Below are 24,593 nucleotides of genomic sequence, written 5' to 3'. Positions count from 1 at the left end.
AATATAAGTAAAAAAAGTACAATAGGCCTCAAAATTAAACCAATAAGAACAACTAACCAGCAAGTAGCAACAACAAATAACATATCCAGATTCCACTTAATCAATTTTAATTTATGAATAATTTAAGTTGTTGAATAATTAAAATCCGCACATAAAACATTGCTCTCACCCCTTCTAAAAGAGGATTAGTGTATTTTAAAATACAGTACCGATACTCACACCACATTAAGCCCCAAACACAGCGTTTTGTTAATATTATCTATGGTCACTGTTACGCGTTGACTTATCAGCACACGCGCGCCGTTCGCAGCACTCACTCTCTGGCTCTCCCCCTCACGGCTCACTGCCACAAATCTCAGCAAGCCACCAATCTCCCCTTCATCCTCACCACGCTCCGTCAGCGGCTCTCCCCCACCCCTCTGCCCCTCCTCTCTCCAACTAAAGGTCGCATGGTTCATGGATGTGATTACTCTTTTGCAGTGACCCTTATCTGTGATCGGCCCTTGTTACTCTGCATGTTCATTAGCTTACTTTCAAAAGTCTAATTTTCTATTTAGTCAGCCTCATTTATTACTAGTTTAGAAAGTGCAACCTTAGGATCTTATTTAACACTTTGTACCCTGCATTAATAATTTAATTTTATAATATACAGATGCATTCTAATCCAAATATGATTATGGTCTGTTGACATGACTGTGTCATAGAGTTTTCCATGCTGCAATAATACTAATCTATCTTTTCTTGGAACTCTCTGCTACCCCTGAAAGTCAATTGCCTGTTGGATATATATATATATTTTTTTGGGTGGGGGGGGGGGGGGGGGGGGGGGGCTTGATGAGATTTGGGGCAGTGAGTCGTGAGGGAGAGAGGGAGAGAGCGTGTGCCGTGAGAGAGAGGTGTTGTGAATGATGCTTGCGAACAGTGCGTGTGTGTTGACAAGTCAATGCGTAACGGTGACAATATGTATGATAAACAAAACGTTGCGTTCGAGGCTTACCGTGGGGCTTAACGTGGTGTGAATGTCATTTTCCTTTAAAATATCCAACTTATATCCGACAATCTAAAGCACAATGGTTGAGTTGACAACTCTTTTGACAAATTGGGTTATAACTTGTAAGGTGGAATCTACACACAAATTGACTCGTTCGCTCTGGACTTGGACTGTAGTCTGTTGGGATCAGTTTTATAAAAGAAATCTAAAGGATTCCACCTTTCATTTTCCAAACGGAGATTCAAAGACTGAAATCAATATGTGTCGCAAAATGTAGAGCACATTCTTTGCCATTTAGATTTTACTTTTCAGGCTATTGCAATTACACATGTACGCACTGATTTTTATAGATACCATGGCAATTTGCACATCAACTTAATGTGCGTGCGGCCACAAACTGCTTCGTTAACTGTGGCCCAAACCCAACTTTATGTGGATAAATTTCAAAGGGAGCCCATTTCAACTTAACTTTTGCCCGTTCGTATTAATGAATTTGAAGCCATGAATCGAAAGCAATAACCCATAAGACATGGGCTAAAGAAAGACATGCATACATATTCATACATGCATGATAAATAACTGCTCCCTTACATTCTTTTTTTTATCGGTTTTCAAGTTCGTTTAATTAATGGTTCACAGCTCAGGCTTAGATGTTAGAGATAGAAAAGAGAATGAAAGAATATCTTCTTATGATCAAACACCTAAGAATAATAATAAATTAAATTTAGAAAGAAAGAAATTAATTAAAAAAGAAAAAGAAAGAAAGAAAGAAAGACGAGCCACAACAGATCAGATAATAATAGTGTTGCTCTGAAGCAGCTTCTTATTCTTCCACCCTTTTCCTTTCTTTGCATGTTATTGCCAACTTAACCAACTTTTTTAAGTCTTAATTGATGATGACGATGGTGATGAGGACCCCTTGCTCCAACTGTAGTACCTACTCCACAGCCAAGCAAACTGTTTCTGTAATATCAGTTTTTATTTTTAATCGTATAATTAGTAATTGCCTCACATGTATCATTATCACCATACACTATCAACAACAAAATTATTTAAGCAACAATTAAAGAGTTGGCAACAAGGCAAAAGCTGTAGAGGTTCTTGAATCTTGATCACGATCTCGACATGGGTTTTCAAAAGTCGCTCATTGCAAGTTGATTATGGCACATGCCCAAGTGCATGCAATTAACATTATGGGATGCAAATATGAAATATCCATCAATATCTTTAGGTCATTGGGTTTTTTGCTAAGGAAAACGTTCATATATTTATCAAACTAAGGCTAAAATGGAAAAGAAAAAAAAATACTTTAACTACAAACTTAAGAAGATATCGTTTATAATTTTTATCCATCAAATCACTTGAAATAGATTATGAATTATTTGAATTTTTCAAAAAAAATTTGTATTAAAAGATAGATGGGGCATGCGAAACGAAAGTGAAACCCACAACAAAAGGATACGTTAGTCATTTTAGGCCATGTGGGTTTCCTAGAGAGGCCAGGCTGGCAAATGGGTCCAAATTCAACCCTGGCCGGGGTCGCGTGACACAATGATGCTGCACGTTCCCCCTTGTGTCTTATTTTAGCCATTTACTAGGTTAGTACATGCAATCAAGTGCGGCCGGTTGTATAATAATAAATCAATGCAACGCTAACGCACCTGTGTTGGGAGCGATTGATGCAGGTTTTGATATGATGGCTGGCACCGTTGTCATGTGGCCCGCAGTGGTTGGTGGGAAGATATGGGCCGGTAGGCCCATTGTCTGTGATTGATGGAAGTGATAAAGAGGGTATATTGGCATCAGTGTATTGGTGGCACCCACGATAGGTTGCCCCGGATACATCTGTGGGAAATGCCCGTTCACGTAGGACCCACCGGTGTAGCTCAGCTTCTGTGTACCATCACCGCAGAGAATACAACAAACGAATTCAATGTTAGAATACGAACACAAATATGAAAGGTGAAACAAAACATAAAATATGACAAAATGTATTTATGACTCTTAATTTGAAATTTGTAACCTAATAGACAAAATATATGTAGTGTAAATGAAACAAGAAAAATAATGAAGAGATGTGATTGAATAGTGATTCTTAACCGTCTGATCTACCCAACGGGTAGCAAGGCCAAGGAGTAATGAATGATTATAATGTAATTAGTGTGGACGATGGGAGTGGGAGATTAACGGTTGAGTGGGTCCTTCATGATTGATCACCAGAATTAATTTTATAATAAACATTACAGAAAAAACTAAAGCCCATGTGATTTTGCATCAGTGGTAGGTCGGTGAGGACACATGAAACCATCATGCGAGTATCGTTCCGTCAACTTACATGTTGATTGTAACTGACATCAGTTGCAATGCAGGTGGGAGAGTACCTGGACAGAAGAAGTAATCCCGTAAGACACAATCCATTTTCATAAAATACACCCCAGCCCAACAAAGAATAATAAACAAGAGAAAAAGTGGGGACACTATTGATATATATTACATACCCATAAAAAGGAACGGCCTGATGATGCTGATGATGATGAAACGGCGTCGCAGGAGTCCCCGCAGGATAGTACCACTGCACATGATTTGCTGGTGCAGATGACGTGGACCTCGGTCCTACATTGGATCCTTCACGAATTTACATCACAATAATGTTTCATATGTATCAGAACAGAACCCCACCAAAAAAAAAAAGTAAAAAAGTAAAAAAAAAAGCACAGAGCAAAATAAGCCCCATGCATCTGAAGCTGCATTGCATTACCTTGTTGAGGAGGGGTGGCGGAAGCCGAGCGCGGGCGGCGTGCGCCGAGAGAAGCCAGATTGCAATTGGCTCGGCGGCCGTTGATGATCGGCGTGGCGTCCTCACAAGCCTTCTTAGCGGCTTCAGGTTCCTTAAACGTAACCTATACATATTTATACACACACACACACATAAATTTTAAGGGCCATTGCATCATGCATGCAGATAATTAATGCAACAAGAAATGAAACATACAAATCCGTAGCCCTTGGATCTGCCGGTGAGCTTGTCTGAGATAATGACGGCCTCGAGGATGTCACCGTACTTGTCAAAGTGTTCCCTCAGGGCTTCTCTGGGAGTCTCCCATGCCAAGCCTCCGACAAAGACTTTGGTCAGTGTCGTGTCACCGAACTGCCCAATATTGCTGCTGCTGCTGTTGCTGCTCATAGCTAAAACCCCTAATAAAACCGAACTGTGGAGGGAGAAATAAAGAGGGCAACTTTAGTTTAGAGTGGGAGAGAAGATACTGAGAGGAAGCAAGAGATATAAGGAGAGAAGATGGGGAATAAAGAAATGGAGAAAAAAAAGAAAAAAACACAGAGGACAGAGAGGCAAATGGTAGACAGATAGACTTTTATTTGGCTTACGACTTGTGAGTTTTTGTGAACGTGATTACATTACATTATACACAAACACAATTACACAAGCACATATATATATATTGACATTTTTTACACTTATGTACGTATAAAATACATTCGTACGTGCTTCTGTTTCTCAGTTGAATATTGTTGTGATTGAGTTTAAACACTCGATTACTGGAGCTATTAACAAAAAGGACACATTGATTACCTTTTTACGATAAAAACTAATTCTATTTTAATGGTTTTATAATTATTACATAAAATTTTTCCTTTTCATATCTATGGTTTTTGGGGTTTTTTTAATGAAAAATAAAAATAAATAGGCGGCTGACAACGTTACCTAGAAACTTCAGGAAAATTACAATGCAACTATACTAGGCATTTTTTTTTCTACTTCCCTTGAATATTCCATTAATTGTTTTAAATTTTAGTACCTGTTCTTTTTGTTTGATTTCATATAAGGATAAATTAATTGCCCATGTTGTTTCTCAGAGAGTAAAAAATATTATGATGTGAATGTATATGTGCATCGCTTATAACGAAATATTTTTCGTGAATTTTGCAAAATTCCATTGAAAATGAAAAACGAGCACGTGGGCCCACGGGCGTAAGGGAAGAAGGTGGTGGTGGTAAATGGCAAAAAAAAATGGAAAAACCGAAGGGCGCTAATACAGGAAAAAAAGACAGCTAAAAAGACCGTACATTCAATTCAATTAAACCTGTGGGACCCACAGATTAATTGCAAACGAACTTAACGTACCCGACGACGTGAACGTGCAGTCCTAAAGAACATGTAGAGTTGGCGAATGTGATGATGATGATACGGCCGGTTGTTTCCGACATCGCCACGTAAGTTTCAGATGTCCTAAAAATATAATCGCCTGCGTGTTACTTCAGATTGCATTGCATGCATATACAAATTATACGATAAAAGCAAAAATTTAAAAAAATAAAATTTACTGAAACAAATAAATGTAAAAGTGAATACATTAAGGTAGTGTTTACTTGTTGGAGTGGGAGTGTAAAGTATGAATTTCCCCTACTCCAGTGTTTACTTACCATAAAAAAAGAAAGAGTGGGAGTGGGAATCCGTGGGTCCCACTTAATTTTAGAGTGGGGAGTGGGATCCCACTCCCATGGGGGGAGGTGGGAGTGGGAATCCACTCCCCCCTCTTCCCATTTTATCTTTATAATTAAAATTAAAATAAATAAATAATATTTAATAAAATAAATAATATCATATTTATTAAAAATAATAATTATATCATATTTATTTTATTAAATTTAATAAAATAAAAATAAATAAATATTATATTTAAATTAATAATATTAAACATTAATTTTAATAAATATTAATTATTTATTTAATTAATAATAATCAATATTTTATTCTAAAAAAATATTAATTTTGTACTATATTATCAATAATAATATTTCATTTGTGTTGCTATTATTAATAATTTTTATTCACATAATTTAAATTAAAATTAATAAAAAATTATGATTTACATAATTAAGAATATTAGTAATTATTATTAATTTATAAATATAATAAAATATTTATTTTATTTTCCAAATATATTTTTTATTAATTTTTTAATTACAAATTATAATTCTGTACATAAGGATAAAATTATAATTTAAAACAATTTATTCCCAATCCAAGACAAAGTAAACAAATAATTGGGATTCTGATTGACAATCTATACTTTCATTTAGTCTAAGTAAACACCATACTCTCACTCCCACTTCACACTCCTAATCCAAGGATTCCCACTCCTCAAGATTTACACTCCAATCCAAAAAGTAAACGCAGCATAAGTCAGGTTTACTAAGTGACAAAATGCTTAGAACAAATATCAACTTGATATTTTACACATTTTTGGCAATCAATTTGTAGCACGCCTTATTTATTAAATGATACATGCTAATTATACAGTTATGTAGCAACTTAATACTTGTGATAAATATTAATTTTACTTTTTAAATATTTAAAAAATAAATAAAGAGTATGCTAAGTAAATGAAATTTAAAATAAGTATTAAAAATATGTTAAACAGGTGACACGAACATAACACAATTAATAAATAAAAAATAATAGCGCTTAAAATTTTGGACATAATTAAGAAATAACTCTTAATAACCAAATCTAAATTATCACCTCTGCATTAAATGATTCAAACTCCTAGTTTTTATTAATCATTTGCGTGTTTTAATGTGAAAGTGTTTTTACTGTATTTCCATATATATTATAGTATATACCATTTGGCATAGTTGAGACAAGTGAGACGCATAAATGCCACCTCAACAACTCGTTATTTTTTTTAATACTGATTGTACATTAAATTACTATATTATACATATATTTATAGTTATTATTAGAACAGATATTATATTAATATTTACAATCAAATATATAAATGAGACTTATATTATTACATTAATTATATAAAATACATACCCATACATATCAAGAAATTTAAACCTCAACAATTAACACAGAGGCCCAGATAAAAGCAACGTGGCAAAAGGAGATTTGCCGACAATGACATGGCATCTAACAGAGTACTGTAGAGCATTTGGTGGTTATTTAAGTAAAAAGGATTTTGGAAGGAACGAAAGGGTCAAAGTCAGATGAAGGCAGCAGATCTTACAGTATTTCTGCTCGATCACGTGGACCCACTCAGCCTTCAGTGTGGCGTGGGCCCCACTTTAATGTCCTTCCGTCCTCAGCCTCTGCTGCTAAGTGCTAAATGCTAATTTTCAGTCGTCTGCAGTCGTCAAGTCAATGTTGAAGATTAAATAAGTCATTTTATTTTTATTTATAAAAATTTAAATTTTAAATTTTTAAGATAAGGGGTTAAAATTTTTTTAAAATATTTTTTCTTAAAAATATTAAAATATTTAAAATATTTTTTCTTTATTTTATAATTTTATTTCATTTATTTTCTAACATAATTTTTTTAAAAAATTTATTAAAATAATTTTATAATTTTTAATAACAAAGTTCTCGTTAACAATTAAATAACTTAAATTATTTTAATACAATCTATACTTAAATAAGTTTTATTTGAACAATTATATCGAAATGAACTATATAAGTCTATTGATAATTTTCATCAATAGCTATCTAGTATATCTCTCTTAATGTCAATTTTTCCAGGATAATAACACTTCAATTAATTATTTATTAAAAAAACACTTCTATATATATTGTTCTTATATAAGTCCTCTAAGGACCAATTTGATAATGTTGTACCTTTTAAAATTATTGTGATTAATTGTGCTGTAAAAATAATCAGCCGTAAAGAGAATTTGTTAAATGTTTGGTAAATTTTATTTTTAAAAATGCTGTGAATTTTAAAAATAGTTTTATGTGTTTAGTAAATCTTACTGTTAAATTGTTACAAGAATATAAATGACTAAATTAGATATAATATTGAATACAATTTATTTAAACATCTATTAACATGTACATTTTTGTGTGTGTACATATAATAATTGATAACTAAAATAAGTATTTTATATTATTAATTTTTTTATTTTATTATCTCAACATAATTGGTAATAATAATAATCTCTTTAAAGTTAGTAAGGATAATTTTATTCTCTTAATGATTTTATTTCCTAATTAATAAAGATAATTTTAGATTTTTATAATATATATATATATATGAGGATATATATAGAATTGTATTAAGTATAAAATTGATTCTTAAAATTAGATTTTGAAAAATTACTCATTTCGTGCTTTTCAGAATCTATTGTAGGATGAGGTGATTTTGCAAAAAGTGATTCTAAAAATTTTTACCAAACACCAAAATTTGTTTTTCGCTTTTCAAATCACTTTTGAGCCTCCTAAAAGCAGTTTCAAATGAGTCTTATATGCCAAAATAAGTACAAATTTAGTATGACTTATCTAACAAACATGAGTGTTTATTTAATTCCAAAAGTTCTTTTCAAAAATTTTTATGCTACTTGGATGCATCTTGAGTAGAGCTTTTGAGAATTAATAGCAAAGCTCAAAGTTGAGTCTTTAGAAATAAATGTTGGAAAACTTTTTAGAAAGTTAAATTGTCTCAAAGCCCATTATTTATTTTACAATATTATTTCATTTATTTCAAAACCTAACTTTAGAAATTTATCTATTTAGATAATTTATAATTTTTTTTAGAAATTCTCCTTGACAATTATATAACTATTTTTTTATATAAAAGTTTTATTTAAATAAACTCTAATTGAAAAATTATATCAAACGGAGGCTAAGTGATTTTTAAGTAGTTTTATTCAATTGGCCGTCGGTGTTCAAATTCGCAGAGAGGTAGCAGCTGAAAAACTGATTTAAGCTTTACATACCCCATCTTCTTTAAAAGGGTCAAGAGAGATGAATGACTACAATCCACGTTAATGGTTCTATTGATTGATTTTTTTCGAACAAATATTTTAGTTAAGAAAGAGAATTGTCATTAAAGGAAAAAAAAAAAAGACAAATAGATTGTTATTGTTGACTATTATGAGGGGTCCAATAGAATGTTCCTTTTAGTAATACGATGCTTAGGAATCAAGAAAATTGAGTCCATCATGCAACTGGTATGAAGTGTTTTTCACAAAGTTTCATATTAATTTGAATAACAATCGGAGAATTCTAAGAAAGTGATTGTTGATAATTGATGATTGATAATTTGATTTGCACGCACATCGGTTTGTGGTGCTGTCCCATTTGGTGCTTGTTGTTTCACATCACCATGTGATTTCGAAGAAAATTGAAGGCACCAATCAAGGAGCCGGCCGGCTGGGCCTAAATTAATTGAAGCCACGTTTGCTTCCTTAATGACTTGGCTGATAACGTATGCCAACGCGGTTTAATTTGTTAATTGGATTCCATGACGATTGAATTGTTGATCTTGTTTTGGGATTTGCCCAAACTTTATTTTCAACTATATATATTTCTTTTCATGATCCACGTTTGTTAATTACTTTTGATTTGCATCATTGCCTCTAGAAAATTCTCTCACTTACACGGTCGCGTAAAATTTTTAACATAAAATTCAAACGAGATTGACGTGCAGTTGGTGAAAATAAGTAGAGATACGAGAATATTGGTGTTTTGGTTCATTTTTCAGAATATCAAGATTAACCTTCTAATTGGTTCAAATTCTGTGAAGTAAAACGACACTTACCTCTAATATATATTTACAAGAAATTGATACAGTGAATAGTTTTACCTGTTACATAATCAATAGTTACACATGTGACGTGATTTTATAATAACTTGTGATCCCGGACTTACAGATTATCTAGATGGTATAACATAAGTAAAGTCACCTACTACTTAAATATTCATTTTTTATACTCAAATTTATATATTAATAAATTCTTTAAAAAAATGAGAGGAAACAAAAGACGACATAAAAGATTATGTTTTCCCTATCCTCAATTATCATACAATAGTAATGTTACGGCTCATAAGACATAAAACTTCTAAAGAGTGAACGAATAAAATTATAACATTTGTTTGGGGAAGAAGTGGAAGGCCCAATAATAAAGTGCTACGTGTTGATATTAAGTTTTATAATAAAAAAATAGGCCATCAAAAAGATTTTGGGTTATGCTGGGTATCCCAAGTATTTTGAAGGGTACTTGGGATACACTACGCAAGGGTAGAAAGGTCAAAAAAAAAAAATTCAAAGAAGGTATCGGGTAATAAAAGATTTCTAATTCTGAAAAAAGAATCAGCGAGAGAACATTATGTTAAAAAAGAGGGAACAACAACTTGTCACACCTGCAAATACGCCAAAAAAAGTTGTTAGTAGGATAGTTGGAATCACCTGTCCAGTCCTCTCATGCCATGCCTGCAAATCCCCAACAGTTGCATTAAAGTTATGTCGGACCACCCATCTACTCCTAACATAAGTTAATATGTATGCACCTCAAACTTATTCTCCGCGCATGTCCTGATATACCCAAATGGTCACACGTGTGAAAGACAAAAATATCTTTGACACGCCAGTAAAGAATGCCAGGTGGCATGGCAGTCCGGATACTCCTTATAAAATGGCCAGCTTTTATTTTTATCAATATAACCAACACACACACCACAAAGGTTGAAGTTTCTTCCGCTTCCAGCCATCGTTTTTGAGAGCATGCTAGCTCTCTAACTTGATATAACCCAAATTTGACTTGAGGGTCAAAGCGTGGTTGCTGGCCATCCCGACTGCACCTCTAACGTTTTTTTCATTGTTTTGCAGGCTAAGGTGACTTGGCAAGCTCTTTGAGACCAAATCCAAACCTCTCACCATATTTATCATCCTCACACTCTTCCTTCAACGCATAAACCAAAACAATATGTACACCCCAACCAAGTGAGGCACTCTAAGTCCCAACAAAAATAAATTCATTATTCTCAGTTAAGTTTTGGAGCTTTCACTCACACATCCAAAATCTACTAAAAACAACATTAATGTCCACTATAATAACATACATTTTGAGTTATAATTTTTTAGATAAATCTTGTACATACACACACATAATAATAATAATAATAATAATAAAGTTTTAATTGTAACGGCGATATCTCCTAAAAGAAAACATAATCATTGATCCTATTCCTTTCTCAGCAGTATAAACTCATTGACATTTTGAATTCGAAGTAGAAGTCAGTCAAATAAATTTATTAGCTTTTTGATCAAATCCTTATTAAACTGTATCATTTGAGAACTATTTAGGAACTTAGATTTTACACTGATCGGATATGTTATTAAAAAAAAATAAAGTAGTCTTTGTTTTTTGAACTATACCATAATAATAAAAGTACTTATTTGATTGTTCGATAAAGTAATAAAAATATAGTTTAAGATACTCTTTAAAAAGCTTAGGCAGAATAAAGCGAGTCGAGGCACACTGCACACAGCCAAGAAATGGATGCAGTCAAAGGTTTCCGTTGACTGTGTCAGACACCAAAGCAAAATGATCAATCGAGTAATTAGGTGCGTGATTTTACATTGACTAAATAAAGTCCTCAAAGAAAATCGATAATTCTATTTTTTTTTTCACCGAATAAATTGTTGGGAAAGTCTCAAGTGATGTTGCGTCATCACCCCATCATCAATTATTATATCATCACATATTTACTTTTAATTATTTTAAATTTATTGATGAGAGTACTTGTTGACATCTACTTAGACAGTATGTGATGATGCACAGTTAACAAATAACTCATGCGAAGAGAAGTTTGACTCCCCACTCATGCATGCACTAGTTGAAGTTAATTTATTTTCAGATGTTTTTGGAAGTAAATTCGATCAGTTTTGAGCCCTTACATCCGAAACGGATTCTCAGTTTTAAAATTTATAATTTAAAGTGTGAAAAAACTCACGAGGAAAATAAGAGTTGTAAACTTTGACATTTGTGATTATAAGCTTTTTGGTTTTTAGAGTTACACCAAATACCTACAAAAGTATCTCCAGATGACAATAAAAATCCCATAATTAAATTCATATTGTGAGGCAAGAAATTGGTACATGCATGAAGACAAGTGCGTTTCATGTGCATGTATATAAATTCATTAGCTAGCTCGCTCGTGAAGTTTTTATGTGTGTGTGTGTGTGTGTGTGTGTGTGTTACTTAAAAACTGAAATTATAAAACAAGAGAATAAAGGAGGAAGCATGGTGGCGATGGCTTGGTGATATATTGCTTTATTAATCATTTCACGTTGACATATTGATTCCGCTCAACGTTTCTCACTGGCGCTGCGAATGAAAGCACTTTTTTTGTATTTGCAAGCTCAACAAGACCACAAAGCAATGGGCACGTGAGGTGAGGGTGGCCAGGCCAGGTCACAAATCTTGATCGATCCTCCTCTCCACTCTCTGCAAACTAAAACGTGGCCAGCTGTAATACTGCAGGCATCAAAACCATTTCCCTTATCTATTTGGTCTTGGGATTTAATACCAAAAATATATGCAGAAACTTTGACCATCAATGAATGTCGAACATGGTGATAAAGAAAAAAAAAAAAAGGAGTTATTATTGAATTGTGTTGAGGGAGGGCCTCAAATGGGGGTCATACATACTCATAGTGAGTGGTGTGAACTGGACACTCCCACTCTCATGGGGTCTAAGTTGGCAAAAAAGAACACCCACCCCACCTGCTCTCTGTTTAACATAATTGTATATAACACCATCCATCCATCCATCCATCCATACATACATACATACATACAAGCATGCAACAAAAATTGGTGTTGATGTTTGGTGATGGTGGTTGAGCTGGCGAGCTCGTGCAAACAACAAATGATGGTCACGTCGTGGGGAGAGTGGACAGGACAGGATGAGTACATGAGACACTAGATAATTAAATTAGTAACTAGTTGTGACTTCTTGTACTACTACTACTACTACTACTGCTGCGCACACAACACGCTCGCTTGGAAATCTCTCTCTCTCTCTGTGTCTATTACTCTATTATCACAACTCACGTGCTTCTAACGTGGTACCCTTTCTTCCAGTGACGAAAAAAACAAGTGTCACGCGCGGGTTGCCTACTACTACCTTGATTGAGAGAGTTGTGAGTTGTTGATTCGAACAATTGGCCACATATATATGTTCGTAGCGTTTGGTGCCCTTTATTGAAACGTTGGTTGAGTGAGCTCACTTGCATGCTGATGCTGGTCGCCTTGGGTTTTCAATAACCCAATAAATAAATACATTCATTGTTGCAGTTTAAAATGCACAATTTGTTGAATAATCATATTGTATACGACCACTTGCTAGTCGAGTGATTTATAAGATTTGCTGAGAAATGAAAAGACTTGCTGAGATATTTCCGCAGAAAGTACTAAACAGTTTTAAACACACCTAAATTTCCATGCTGCTGCTGAGAAAACCTACTATGGAGATATGAAAAATTATTTAACATTATTGCTTATCAGCAAAGACTGACAATCGTTTCCCAACCTGTTAAATTGATTTGCTGCCTGTAGTCTTTATGCAGAGGAGATTAGAAGATGCTACCAAATTACATGACTTCAAAATGCCCAACCAGAATTCTCAGTACATCATTAGCTTTTTCTTCATATGTTTCATGCAATCATCTATTAAATAAAGAGTCAAATTTACAGCACTAATCATCGGACTACCACAGTTGTTTTGTTGATAAGGGCACGTAGAAGACAAAGCGAAGGGAAAAAAATCCGAATCACCATCACCCTCAACAACAAACATAAAAGGAAAAAAATCTGAAAAAATATAGAACTTCAGATCAAGCAGATAAGTTAATATCAAAGATGCTATAGGTGTTGAAACTAAACAATTTGAGCAACCCTAAAATCATAAAATATGTGACAGTGAAGCTAGAAACCACTTATTCATTTCCCTGCATGGATGGAACAATCATATGCTGCCCCTGTGCCTGTCAAATTGCATGAAACCAACACAATTAGAATCCAATGCAACACCAAATTCCAGTACAAGCCCTTCCCCTGTTTGTTCCCTTACAACAAAAAGAAAAAGAAAGCGATGGACCAATTTCTGTTTCACAACTCAAAATTTTTTCACAAAGCAGCGTGGTAGACAAATGTTAAAAAAATAAAGTCACCACTGGAGTGAATAAACAAATGGAAGGTCATTTGCACAATCCCCCCACCCCTCCCCCAAACAAAAAAAAATGGGAGAAACAAGAAACAATACATAAAAAATTCCAAGCATAAGCCTTTTAACTACACTAGGTATCTCCAACATCAAGTAACTTCGGCACGCACTTATCCATAATTCCATCACAAACCAGATTGTGGTTTGAAACAGACTATCAGTATGAATCATGCCCCTTCAGCTGTACCGTATTTGGCATAAATTGAGAATTAATTATGTTTTTTATGGGAAGAACATTCAGCAAAATTGACTCATAGTCAAGTAGGTCCTGAATAACTTTTATGTACTGAAGCATCATAGCTGCTAGTTAACATACAAAGAAAAGGCCTTATCCACACCAGATTTAGACTAATCCATAACTTTACCACTATGATGACTCATCCATTCCAACAGCATAACAGCCCAAACGAGTTTCGAACAGAACTTAACAAGGAATTAATGTTAATCTACTTGTATCTACTATCCATGAGAGGAACAATTCAAGTATTCAACTTCAAAATTAGGGGTGGCAATTTGGGTTAGGATTTGTTTATTTGATTTGATTCGAAACGAATTAAATGGGTTTGGGTTTGAAAAAATTGATTCATTTAATAAATGGGTGAATTCGATTCGATAATTAAATGAATCGAATCCGGGTTTGAAGACATTGATTCGTTTATTCGTTTAAGATTCGTTTAATAAATGAGTTATAAACGAACCGAATACAATCTATTTGTTTATTATTCGTTTAATCAAATTACTTATTTATTCTTAAATATTTATGAAAATTTTTAAAATTTGAAGGTTAATCTAGTGATTATAAATAATAATAAGACAATATATAAATGAGATGAAAAATTTTATGGTTTAGATTAGTTATTTAATTTTTGTAAACGAATTCATATTCAATTCGATTTGTTAATAAACGAATTTGGATTCGATTCGATTTGTTTATTAATTCTATTAAACGAACTAAACGAATCGAACCGAATATTCGTTTAATAAATAAATCGAATCCGAATTCACAAAACTTTGATCCAATTCGTTTAGGATTCGATTATTCGTTTTGCCACCCCTAGCTTCAATAGGTGATACACTAGAGTCTATATCAGTCTTTAGTTGACGCAAAGATCAGACGCCTCCTAATAGGCATTGCTCATCAGTTATTTATAATAAGAAGGCTTAAGCAGCTAAAGTCCATACTTTCTCATTTAGAAAAGAGAAAAACAGAAAAGAATATAGATTGAGAAATTTCGACAATTTTAGAAAGAGCAATGTGTTAAAGTGTTCAACCTTTTTCTCTTACAAAAACTATGCATGTTATCTTTTTACATGATGCAGATGAGACCAGCACTCGCACAATTCCCAGCAGTAGAGAAATCAACATTAGCAAAAGAATTATTCTCAGCACAAATAAGCCAATACACAAAAGGGTCTCAGGCACAAGTCTCAAATTATATATCTGGGGTCTAGGTGAACATGACCATATAGGGTTACTTTGTAGACCTATACTCCTTTGCACAAACGTTTGATGTATAGGGTTAACAAACAACCAAGGTATGGAGAGATATAACTTGAATTCGGATGCAATTTGAAACACAAATTAACCTATGACATTCCTATTTAAAGAAACCACAAGCAGATTGAAAATGAGCGACCAATATGCAAACCAAACAATATGTCATCTCCAACTTTTAATAATTTTCTATTTTCAGTTTGTTAATAAGAAACTGATCAAATGCAAAAGAGAGAAAGTTACATGGGGATTAGCATAGTTGAGTGGACCCTGAAGAGCATACTGCAGAAAAATTTACCACAATGAGAAATAAAATAAAGTAAGCATAAGATCAAAATTTATTTAACCAGAACAAAAGAACTCCACCAGTAAAGAAAAAATTGAACCCCTAAAAGGAATTCCAAAGTGGAATCATATGAATTATGTAGTGTTGCACCTGTGCATTTTGGCCAGGCAGAGCTCCAATCGTGTCCCTTTTAGCAGATCCATCCCCACCCCTAGCAGATCCTTTGGTGTCACCCTGTCAAAATTCAATTTGTTGGCTTCATAACTTTACAAGGCAGGAAATAAAGGCTATATAAATTAAATGATAAATGATCAGGAGTAAGAGAGTTTTGTTACCTCCATCTATGACAATGTGATTATTGCAAGATTTAGTCCCCAAAAGAAACAAAAAAGCAATAATTGTCAGAAATTTTCAGGAAACACACTTCTCAAGGCATTGCACAAAAAGCCAACAAAAAGTCAATGATGCATTCGGTTACTATCAAATAAAAGCAAGGAAAGTTCAGAGTTCGAAGAGAACAGGAATCAATGAAGCTAAAGGAAAGGAGGAGCCAGAAGTGAAAGAAATCTTACCTCCCTGTACCTCATAAGGTATGCCTTAAGAGGATCAATATAATCTTCAAAACCCAGAGTTGCCATTGCCCAGAGCAAATCATCCCCATTAATTGTCTTCCTCTTCTCCTTCTGACACTTATCACTCGCCCTACAGGACAAAAATGAAAAACCTATTTCAAGAAACCGAATCAGATCTTCCAATAAAACAACTGCAAACAAACAAACCACATTCCACAAAACAAAAGCCAGCTCCTGGAAGCATCAAACACAATTCGCAAGACAAATTTTCACTTTCAACAACACCATTCACCCAGTCCACAAAATAAAATCCCTTTTATTAAAATCAACGACATCTTTATCCAACCAAACAAAATCTAACTTCCCAAAACAATTATCAAGTTCGACAAAAACAAAATCCCTCATTTGAAAAAAAAAATCCAGTCGATAAAATGAAAAAAAACAAAAAAAAACCACTTTCCAAAGCTGACACCTTCCACCAAACTATAGGACCTTTATTTTCCAAAACACCATCACATTCTCAAATCAAAATCGAGCCAGCTACACACTTTCCAAACACACCAATTCGCTGTTATAAAATTGACCAACCAATTATCACCAAAAAGAAAACAGTATTAATAATAAATAAAAGCAATTAACAGAAATAGAATTGAATTGCATTACATACTCGCTGGTAATGAAGCTGATGAACTCAGAGACACATTCCTGTACAGTATCCTTAGCATCCTTAGCGATCTTGCCATTAGCAGGCAAAGCCTTCTTCATGATCCTGCTAATGTTAGCTATTGGCAAATACCTGTCCTGCTCTCTCACTCCCCCAGCGTGCGGGCTCTGCTCTCCCCCGCTCTCGTGGCTACCTCCCGCCGGACTCGTCGGTGCTTCCGCCATCTCCGACCAATAAAATCCCCTAAAAAATATCACAAAAAAAAACCGACTCATCAAAAATAACTCAAAAACGCGATCCCTAGATTGCACATGCATCATGCATCATGCATCATGTATGTACACGTGATTCACACATACGTGCATATATATAACATAAAAAATAACAACGAATGATCCCTCGATCTTTCCGCCATCAGATACACACACACACATACAAAACATACACACATAATCATAAACATCCTTGCGCATAATCAATTATTACCATGGATGTATACATATTTTATACAAAACTTAAAATTTAAAACATGAAACTAAAATATTGAAATAATGAAGATTTAAAAAAAATCATCGTAAGATAAACTTGTGATCATATAAAGAGAGCGAGATACCAGAGTTTTTGTATTTGGCGCGCGAGTTTGGAGAAGGGGGGAGAGGGAGGTGGCGATTGGTTATGAATTATGATTTGTTTATTTTTAATAGTTTTTTTTTTTGGTTTAATTTGATTTGATTTTGGTTTTGGTTTTTAAGGAGAAAGAAAATCTGACGATGGAGAAGAGAGGGAGGGAGAGATGCGAGGATGATGACGATGGTGATCTCGTAGATCTTTTGGGTTGTTTGGGGAGTGGTGTTTTATGGATCAGAGCCGTTGGATTGGCTGATTTATTGATGCGGGTCCCTACGTTTTTTACATACAGAGGCGGTCCCACACACGTTTCTTGTGCTTGTTTTACTGGAAAAGTGAAGTGACCAATCAATGTGAACGAAAAACAAAAACGTGACCAGTCACCTCTTTTTTTTTTTTTTTTTTTTTTGGCCCTTTTTTACCGGACTCTGATTTTTCTCTCTCTCTCTTTTTTTATTTAAAATTTTCAAACATGGACAAGACAAAATGAAGTCACCGACAGTAAAATGAAAACACTGTTTCTGAGCTGAAGTGATTTTTTTTTCGTTCCGAAATATTCATCTTTAATAAAAATTTTCTTTTCCTTGTAATATATAAATTGCAAAATTTATCATAAAATGTGTTGCATGTGAAGGCTGTAATGTCACACATTGAAAACGGAGGTGAGATATTAATATATTTATTTAATCTAATATATGAGATTGTATACTACTAATTGGAAATCTTTTGGCTTGAAAATCACGACACAAACGTGTAAATTGAGGATCTTTAGAGCTTACTGGAAATTTACGACATAAATTATTTCATTGATTATCTCATAAACTCTCTGAATTTAATGCAATCAATGGCCTCTAAAGCCTATCTACCATTATAAGGGAAAAGACCCTTATCATCAGAGTTTCATGCAATAGCCCATTTTATTTATACTCTTTAAATAATAGCCCAAAATATCATTATATTAATTCACCATTAGTTAAATGTTATTTATTAGCAATTCATTGAGATTAAAAATGGATTTTTCATTAAAGCAAAAATTTTTTAAAAATAAAATTTGACATATAATTAAAAATAATTTTTATCTAATTTCACTAAACAAGAAATACCGAAAATATGAAAAACTTATATTTCAAGTAATTATTTTGCACTCCTCTCTATTTTTATCGGTATGAAAGTCTTATAAACTCTAAATCTAAGTACAAAAAATAATTATAATTTTTATATTTGTATAAGTATACTCTTTAATTGCACTATGAGCGGACTTAAGCAGATAGTAGTATGCACTTGGGGAGATAATAATGATCAAAGAAGAGTGGCGGTAAAGTTCAAAATAAAAATTTGTTCAAGATTAAGAAGATATTCAATATGTGCAAGCACACACAAAATTAGTTGTATTTTTGAATTTTTTTCCCAATAATTTAAAAATATTGTGTTAATTACGGTTTATTACTTATGATGATTATTTAGTGGCTATATCAAACTATTTCATCTTTGATTGCATTTAAGAATAAATTAATGAATTTTACATATTTTGTAGTGTTATTTAATTGTGTAAAAATTTTATTTTAATATAGTTTGTATCACATTAATGAAAAATCTTATTTTGCCCTCAATGAATTGCTAGTTAATGGTAAAAAATCAATGGTGAGTTAGCAGAAGGATGTTTAGAGCTATTGTTTAAAAAGTAATGATAAAATGAACTATTGCATGAAACCCTAGGGATGAAAAGGACTTTTTCCCATCATTATCAATATAACTCTATTGATGTTTACAATAAAATATTTACTAAAAATTCTTAAATCAACTATTTGCAATGTAATTTGAATATTTGAGTTTAGCACTAAATCTACTTTGAAATGAGTTAAAAATATTAGACACTTTCAGCGTACATAGAGAGTATATAATTATACTTCCATGATCAAATATTGACGATATTTCGGCCGAAAAAACAGTTGAAAAAATAATTAAAAATTTCTACTCAGTTATATTTGATTAGAACAATAAAGGAGAGGTTGAGGGGGCAAGCATTAATTTTCAAATAACAGTGGCTCTCGATGATGATAGAAGAAGCTTCTAGAATACATTTAAGGTATCATGTCAGCCTACAATAAACAAATAATGTTATAATATATATTTATTTATTTTAAAAAATTATAATGTAAATTATGATTATATTAAATTTAAATACATATATCATATATACATTAGTTGGTTGTATTACCTCTGATGTATTCTAAATTTTTCCTGATAATAGATACTTTGCCCAACAATAACCACAACCTCAATCGGGGACGGGCCATTACATGTGCATAAAATTCAGTAACAGTGACTTCAGCAAAGGTTGTAAAACATTCTTTAAAGATAAAGATACAACCTATAATTTAACTCTTAGACTACATTTGAAAGATCGGATTGAACTAGATTAACTCTTAAGATTAGATTGGATTAGATTAAATTGGATTAGGCTGTTTTTTGTTTGGTAACAAGACTTTATTAAATTTAATTTAATGAAGCTAAAATAACTATTTAAATAATATATTATTTTTTAAATCATATTGCTATTTGTTAAATTTAATATTTAGATTTTAATATTATTGAAATTAAATATATTGAATTATTTTTTGTGTTTAATATATTACATACTAGTTAAAATAAATTATTGAATTAAAAATTTAATTTAATATTAAATTCTAAAAAAGTTAAAAATGAATTATTGAATAAATTTGTGACTAGTAACAAATTTAAACTATCAAATATCTAATCCTATCTAAACCCATATGAAAATGAGGATTAATAGTCCTATGAATGTTGGACTAAAATTTGGACTAATTTTTTAGTCCTGACAGCCAAACATAACTCTGGATTGGATTAATTTTTTTATTCTTTAAATTAGTCTAATCCTACCTTTAATCCAACATCCAAACATGGCCTTAAGCATTATACGAAGAATATATGTATATGCATGAAAGAAGAATCCAGCATCTTCTTAATCTCCATGACGGTGTCAGTTCTGTTTGGACGTATACTTGGGGATCCTCACGCGGTGACAAAAACAAACAAGGCGAGCAGTGAATGAAGACCAGTGACTGGCTCCACTTTGGAATCAGCAGAGTGTTAAAGTTTCCTCCACCATTCCCATGCAGATCAAATGAAACAGAGTGATTCACCTCTTTAATGTATAACCTCCCAGTCCTGCTCTCTCCATGATCTCTTCCTGCTTCACCAACAGCCATGAAAATTAAAAGAATAAAAGAAAGATGAGGAGCGGGTAGAGTTATTGTGTTATTCATTCTATTTTACTGTATTTGGTGAAGAATTTGAATCAGAATCAGGAGAGAGGGGTAGGGCAAATGGTGTATGGTAGCAATAATTTCATATGAAACAGCCTCACATCAAGTGCAATGGCTGGTGCAAGCGCATGAAAATTTGTATTTCACCTGGATTGTTTTTGTGATCATCCCAGGACCTCCCTGTCATCCAATACAATGCAGGGTGTGCGGCAGAAAATGAGGAGTAATTCAAATATAATTACTAGTGCAGTTAGAATTAGAAAGAAACTCAGAAATTCATGCACCTCAAACAATTTCTGCTCCCATGCAATGTCATTCCAACAATCCGATTCCTGCAATTCCCATGTCTTTGGGACTTGAATTGACTCCACATGCTGCAAAACTCTCAAGCTACCTGCAAGAAATATCTACTTACAATCCTCATCAAAAGGCAGTATTTAATACAACAGTAACCACCATAAAGAGTTGGTCTTACTAGCAACTGGAGCATAGTGTTGATGCAATGAAACAATGAACATAACCACCAGAAATCCATGGTATGATGCCCTGGAACAATTTCAAAAATCTACCTACAAAGGTTGCACATAATTGCTACACGTCATTTCCTATTAACAGTTCAGAAAGCAGTCATTTCCTATTAACAGTTCAGAAAGCAGTCTTAAAGTCGGTGTTTACTCTTAGTGTAACTTAGCTTATGAAAGGTTCTTATGTCCGATGGTAGTGACCACGTTAAATAGTAACACACCTGGGGTTAGAGAAAAGTAATAAGCAAAGGTGTGGAGATATGATTCCGCTCAAAGATAGGTGAGTGGAAACCCAATCCTAGGTTGTTAAATCATTTGTAATAAATAAGCGAACCTTTTTTGGGCAATAAGATCAAAGGAACTGGAATATTTACTTGTAATGAATGCCTCTTTCCAGAGTTCATGCTGCGACCACGATGAAGCTAATTCACGTATTGGAATTCCTTTGCTTCGGCATACTCTGAACAGAATAAAAAGTATTTAAGAAAAATGCAATGACAAAATACACCCCAACCAATTCATATAAGCATATCGAAATAGTACACAGTTAAATTCCACTGAAGGTATGCTTACTCAATAACTAGTTGGCGTATAACTCCTGGAAGGACACCATCACTTATAGGAGCTGTTTGCACTTCAAAACTATGGCTATTATTGCAAGTTTGCAAGAATTTGTCTTCTGCTTCACTGTTATCCTAAGAACATATTTCATAAAACCATTTAATAATGAAATTTATAGTGCATAGTTGATACATAACGCCCACATCAAATCCACAGCCACATGTCAACTTGAAATTCCACTCCACTTATCAATTAAGTCTTGCAGAAGCATTTGTGATTTATAACTTGAATGAGCCAAGTACTATCCATGGGAAAAATGGACAAGAGCCTAAAGATATAATAGATAGTTTTCAAGGTATGGCAGTTAGTGTTTACTAAACACTTTAGTGCTATAACTTTTAAGCTACAGCTGCCAAACCTCAATCTCAATCGCCCCTGATATCTAATAATGTTAACAACCCCATATCATACCAGCAATATTTCAACTTCAACTTCATGATACTATTCATACTAAGCAACAGCAATGATTCGGAAGATTTGATTGACAATCACACACCTTACGACAAACAACGAAAAAGTTTGTTATCGAGCCTTCCAGCAGTTGATCACCATCATTTGACAACAAAAGCTCAGTCACCGAAGGTGGCCTCAGCTTCTCCAAAGGCTTCCTGAGCCTGCATAAGATTGAATAAACAACAACTAATAATGCCTTCATTTTGGTTCAAAATTTCCATGAACATGAATCAAAATCAAAAAAATTTTTAAGGACACAATACTACTACAACCAATCAATTCAAATCTCAAGTAAGCTCGATTCAAAACTTAAACTAACCTTACCCAATCCGAATACTTCGCCTCTGCAACATCCCTTCCACGACCCACCAGAGCCAAGCGGGCCCCAGTTCCCTCAACGCCAAACACAAAAGGCACATACCCACTAAAATGCACAGACACATCAAACACCCCCAAAAAATCATCACTGCCCATATTCTCAATTCCACTCAGTTGCCCGTAATCCCCACTAACAAGAACTGTAACCGCCAATTCCTCCCCGTCTCTCCTCTCTTTCAACGCAATGGGTAACGCTTCGTTCATTGAATCATTAACTAAAGACTTAATCATTGATTCCCACATTGATAGTGAAGATGACGATGATGGTGTTCGTATTGGTTCTAGCCCTGATGGTGTTGGTGATTTGAACAAAAGATTTGGGCTTGAATTGTAGAGGATTCTTGCTGAACTTGCGAGGCGTCGTAAATGCCGTTCCCAAAATAAGAGACACGAGCCGTTGTTGTGAGTGCGTGTGGTCGTGTATGCACCTCGACGTTCTTGAAGGAAAGTTGAAACTGACGGTGTATCGGAGGCCTGCGAAACGACGCCGTTGCTGAACACGATTCTGGTACTCGTCATTTTACTTCATCTTCTATTCTCTCCAGACTTCAGTCTAGAAAACAGTGCGAGGGGCTGTTAGCGTCAGCGTCACTCGATTTCAAAACAGCGCGAGTGTCTCGAATGAGCCAGAGCCCAGATGGTTGATCTTGGGCCGCTTGGCCCATTAAAATTAGATGCAACTAGGGATGGCAATTGGGAGGAGAGGGGAGGGGACCAATCTCCCCGTACCCAATCCCCGATATTTTACGTATGTCCCCGTCCTCTTCCCGTCCCTGTTAGAATTACTTAAGAGAATCTTCATCTCCTCCCTGAATAATAATAGGGGATTCCCGAGGGTCCTTGATCCCCGAATAACTAATACATTTTTTTGTTTTTTATTTGAGTTAATCATATAAAATAAAAAATTCAAATAAAAGTAAAGTTCAAAAAATATCTTATATTAATATCCATTACAAAAGTCACATACATTAAATTAGTAAGTAACGCAGCATGCAAGGGATACAAACTTCTTTTACAAACTATCATGAATAAATTAATATTCTAATACAAAATTGTTACAAATAAAATCGAATTTAGATTCAAAATTAACTTTTTCAATGGTGGCGTGGACACTTTATAAATGTGGATTATTCCCTTTACATCATAATAGTTAAGTCGGAGCAAATCAAGAGCAAATATTAGATTAAATTAGATTAGATATTAAAATTGTGATTCGCTGTGGGTAATTATAACATCTAAAAATAAATAAAAAATAGATTTAAGTTTAAAATATTTAATGAATATTAAAATTAAAACAAAATTTTTGGGCTAATAGAATCTATCCGGTCTTTTTAATGTCCTAAATAAAAATTTATGACTTTAATTAGTTAATTAGGCCTAAAAGTTTAATAATATAAATATTTTGATATTTTTTTATTTTTTTCAATTTTTATAATTTTATAATTTAAATTTTATTATTTATTTACTAGTAATTTTAAAAAATAAAAATTAAAATTAAAATTAAAATGGGGAAATGGGTAGGGGATGGGGATTCTACCTCATCCCCGTCCCCTCCCCGAATAAGAAATTTGGTAAAAAAATTTACTCGTCCCTTCCCCGAATATGAAATTGGGTATGAAATTATCCCCATACCCTCCCCGAATGAGAAAAATCCCCGAGGGTACC

General features: G+C 33.5%; 3 protein-coding genes across 11 annotated transcripts; all 3 read right to left on the bottom strand.

Moving 5' to 3' along the window:
* Nucleotides 1–1,659: 1,659 nt before the first annotated feature.
* Nucleotides 1,660–4,393, bottom strand: LOC102625193 (probable RNA-binding protein ARP1). Of its 3 annotated transcripts, none has more exons than XM_006485875.4 (6): nucleotides 3,984–4,393; nucleotides 3,750–3,891; nucleotides 3,490–3,616; nucleotides 3,327–3,372; nucleotides 2,653–2,884; nucleotides 1,660–1,954 (listed from the first exon to the last, which is right to left on the bottom strand). In XM_006485875.4, the coding sequence occupies exons 1-6, from the start codon at nucleotides 4,173–4,175 to the stop codon at nucleotides 1,929–1,931; spliced, it is 765 nt and encodes a 254-aa protein (XP_006485938.1). In that variant the 5' UTR covers nucleotides 4,176–4,393; the 3' UTR covers nucleotides 1,660–1,928. The 3 variants fall into 3 exon arrangements, with proteins under 3 accessions (XP_006485938.1, XP_006485939.1, XP_015388138.1); XM_006485876.4 differs by having other exon boundaries at nucleotides 1,660–1,948; XM_015532652.3 differs by having other exon boundaries at nucleotides 1,660–1,928.
* A 9,025-nt stretch (nucleotides 4,394–13,418) lies between these two features.
* Nucleotides 13,419–17,891, bottom strand: LOC102625647 (nuclear transcription factor Y subunit B-1). Its single transcript, XM_006485877.4, has 7 exons — nucleotides 17,652–17,891; nucleotides 17,042–17,281; nucleotides 16,375–16,504; nucleotides 16,138–16,143; nucleotides 15,953–16,036; nucleotides 15,760–15,798; nucleotides 13,419–13,782 (listed from the first exon to the last, which is right to left on the bottom strand). Exons 2-7 carry the CDS (start codon nucleotides 17,260–17,262, stop codon nucleotides 13,735–13,737), a joined length of 528 nt encoding a protein of 175 aa, XP_006485940.1. The 5' UTR covers nucleotides 17,263–17,281; nucleotides 17,652–17,891; the 3' UTR covers nucleotides 13,419–13,734.
* Nucleotides 17,892–20,361: 2,470 nt separating this feature from the next.
* LOC102625939 (uncharacterized) lies at nucleotides 20,362–23,512 on the bottom strand. 7 transcript variants are annotated; one of them, XM_006485878.4, is made up of 7 exons: nucleotides 22,870–23,510; nucleotides 22,594–22,711; nucleotides 22,050–22,171; nucleotides 21,851–21,936; nucleotides 21,237–21,346; nucleotides 21,100–21,132; nucleotides 20,362–20,876 (listed from the first exon to the last, which is right to left on the bottom strand). In XM_006485878.4, exons 1-7 carry the CDS (start codon nucleotides 23,445–23,447, stop codon nucleotides 20,826–20,828), a joined length of 1,098 nt encoding a protein of 365 aa, XP_006485941.1. In that variant the 5' UTR covers nucleotides 23,448–23,510; the 3' UTR covers nucleotides 20,362–20,825. The 7 variants fall into 7 exon arrangements, 4 of the variants coding, with proteins under 4 accessions (XP_006485941.1, XP_006485943.1, XP_006485942.1 ...); XM_006485879.4 differs by having other exon boundaries at nucleotides 20,729–20,876; nucleotides 21,054–21,132; nucleotides 22,870–23,512; XR_008054302.1 differs by lacking the exon at nucleotides 21,100–21,132 and adding an exon at nucleotides 21,428–21,521 and having other exon boundaries at nucleotides 20,839–20,876; nucleotides 22,870–23,511.
* Nucleotides 23,513–24,593: the final 1,081 nt, after the last annotated feature.

Source organism: Citrus sinensis, chromosome 4 (genome assembly GCF_022201045.2).
Source record: "Citrus sinensis cultivar Valencia sweet orange chromosome 4, DVS_A1.0, whole genome shotgun sequence".
NCBI classification, from domain to species: Eukaryota; Viridiplantae; Streptophyta; class Magnoliopsida; order Sapindales; family Rutaceae; genus Citrus; species Citrus sinensis.
The sequence above is the reverse complement of the archived record's forward strand: the minus strand, read 5'-3'. Positions and strand labels throughout refer to the sequence as shown.

Excerpts from the sequence above, each read along its gene's own strand:
- LOC102625193 (XM_015532652.3), bottom strand. The coding sequence starts at position 4,175 with ATGAGCAGCAACAGCAGCAGCAGCAATATTGGGCAGTTCGGTGACACG. Across the intron at positions 3,617-3,749 it reads CGCCACCCCTCCTCAACAAG|GATCCAATGTAGGACCGAGG; the intron begins GTAATGCAATGC and ends AAATTCGTGAAG. Across the intron at positions 3,373-3,489 it reads CAGGCCGTTCCTTTTTATGG|GTACTCTCCCACCTGCATTG; the intron begins GTATGTAATATA and ends TCTTCTGTCCAG.
- LOC102625647 (XM_006485877.4), bottom strand. The coding sequence starts at position 17,262 with ATGGCGGAAGCACCGACGAGTCCGGCGGGAGGTAGCCACGAGAGCGGG. Across the intron at positions 16,505-17,041 it reads ATCAGCTTCATTACCAGCGA|GGCGAGTGATAAGTGTCAGA; the intron begins GTATGTAATGCA and ends TTTGTCCTGTAG. Across the intron at positions 13,783-15,759 it reads TCAACTATGCTAATCCCCAT|GCACAGGGGCAGCATATGAT; the intron begins GTAACTTTCTCT and ends GCAATTTGACAG.
- LOC102625939 (XM_006485878.4), bottom strand. The coding sequence starts at position 23,447 with ATGACGAGTACCAGAATCGTGTTCAGCAACGGCGTCGTTTCGCAGGCC. Across the intron at positions 21,937-22,049 it reads ATACGCCAACTAGTTATTGA|AGTATGCCGAAGCAAAGGAA; the intron begins GTAAGCATACCT and ends TATTCTGTTCAG. Across the intron at positions 21,133-21,236 it reads GGGAGCAGAAATTGTTTGAG|GGAGGTCCTGGGATGATCAC; the intron begins GTGCATGAATTT and ends ATTGGATGACAG.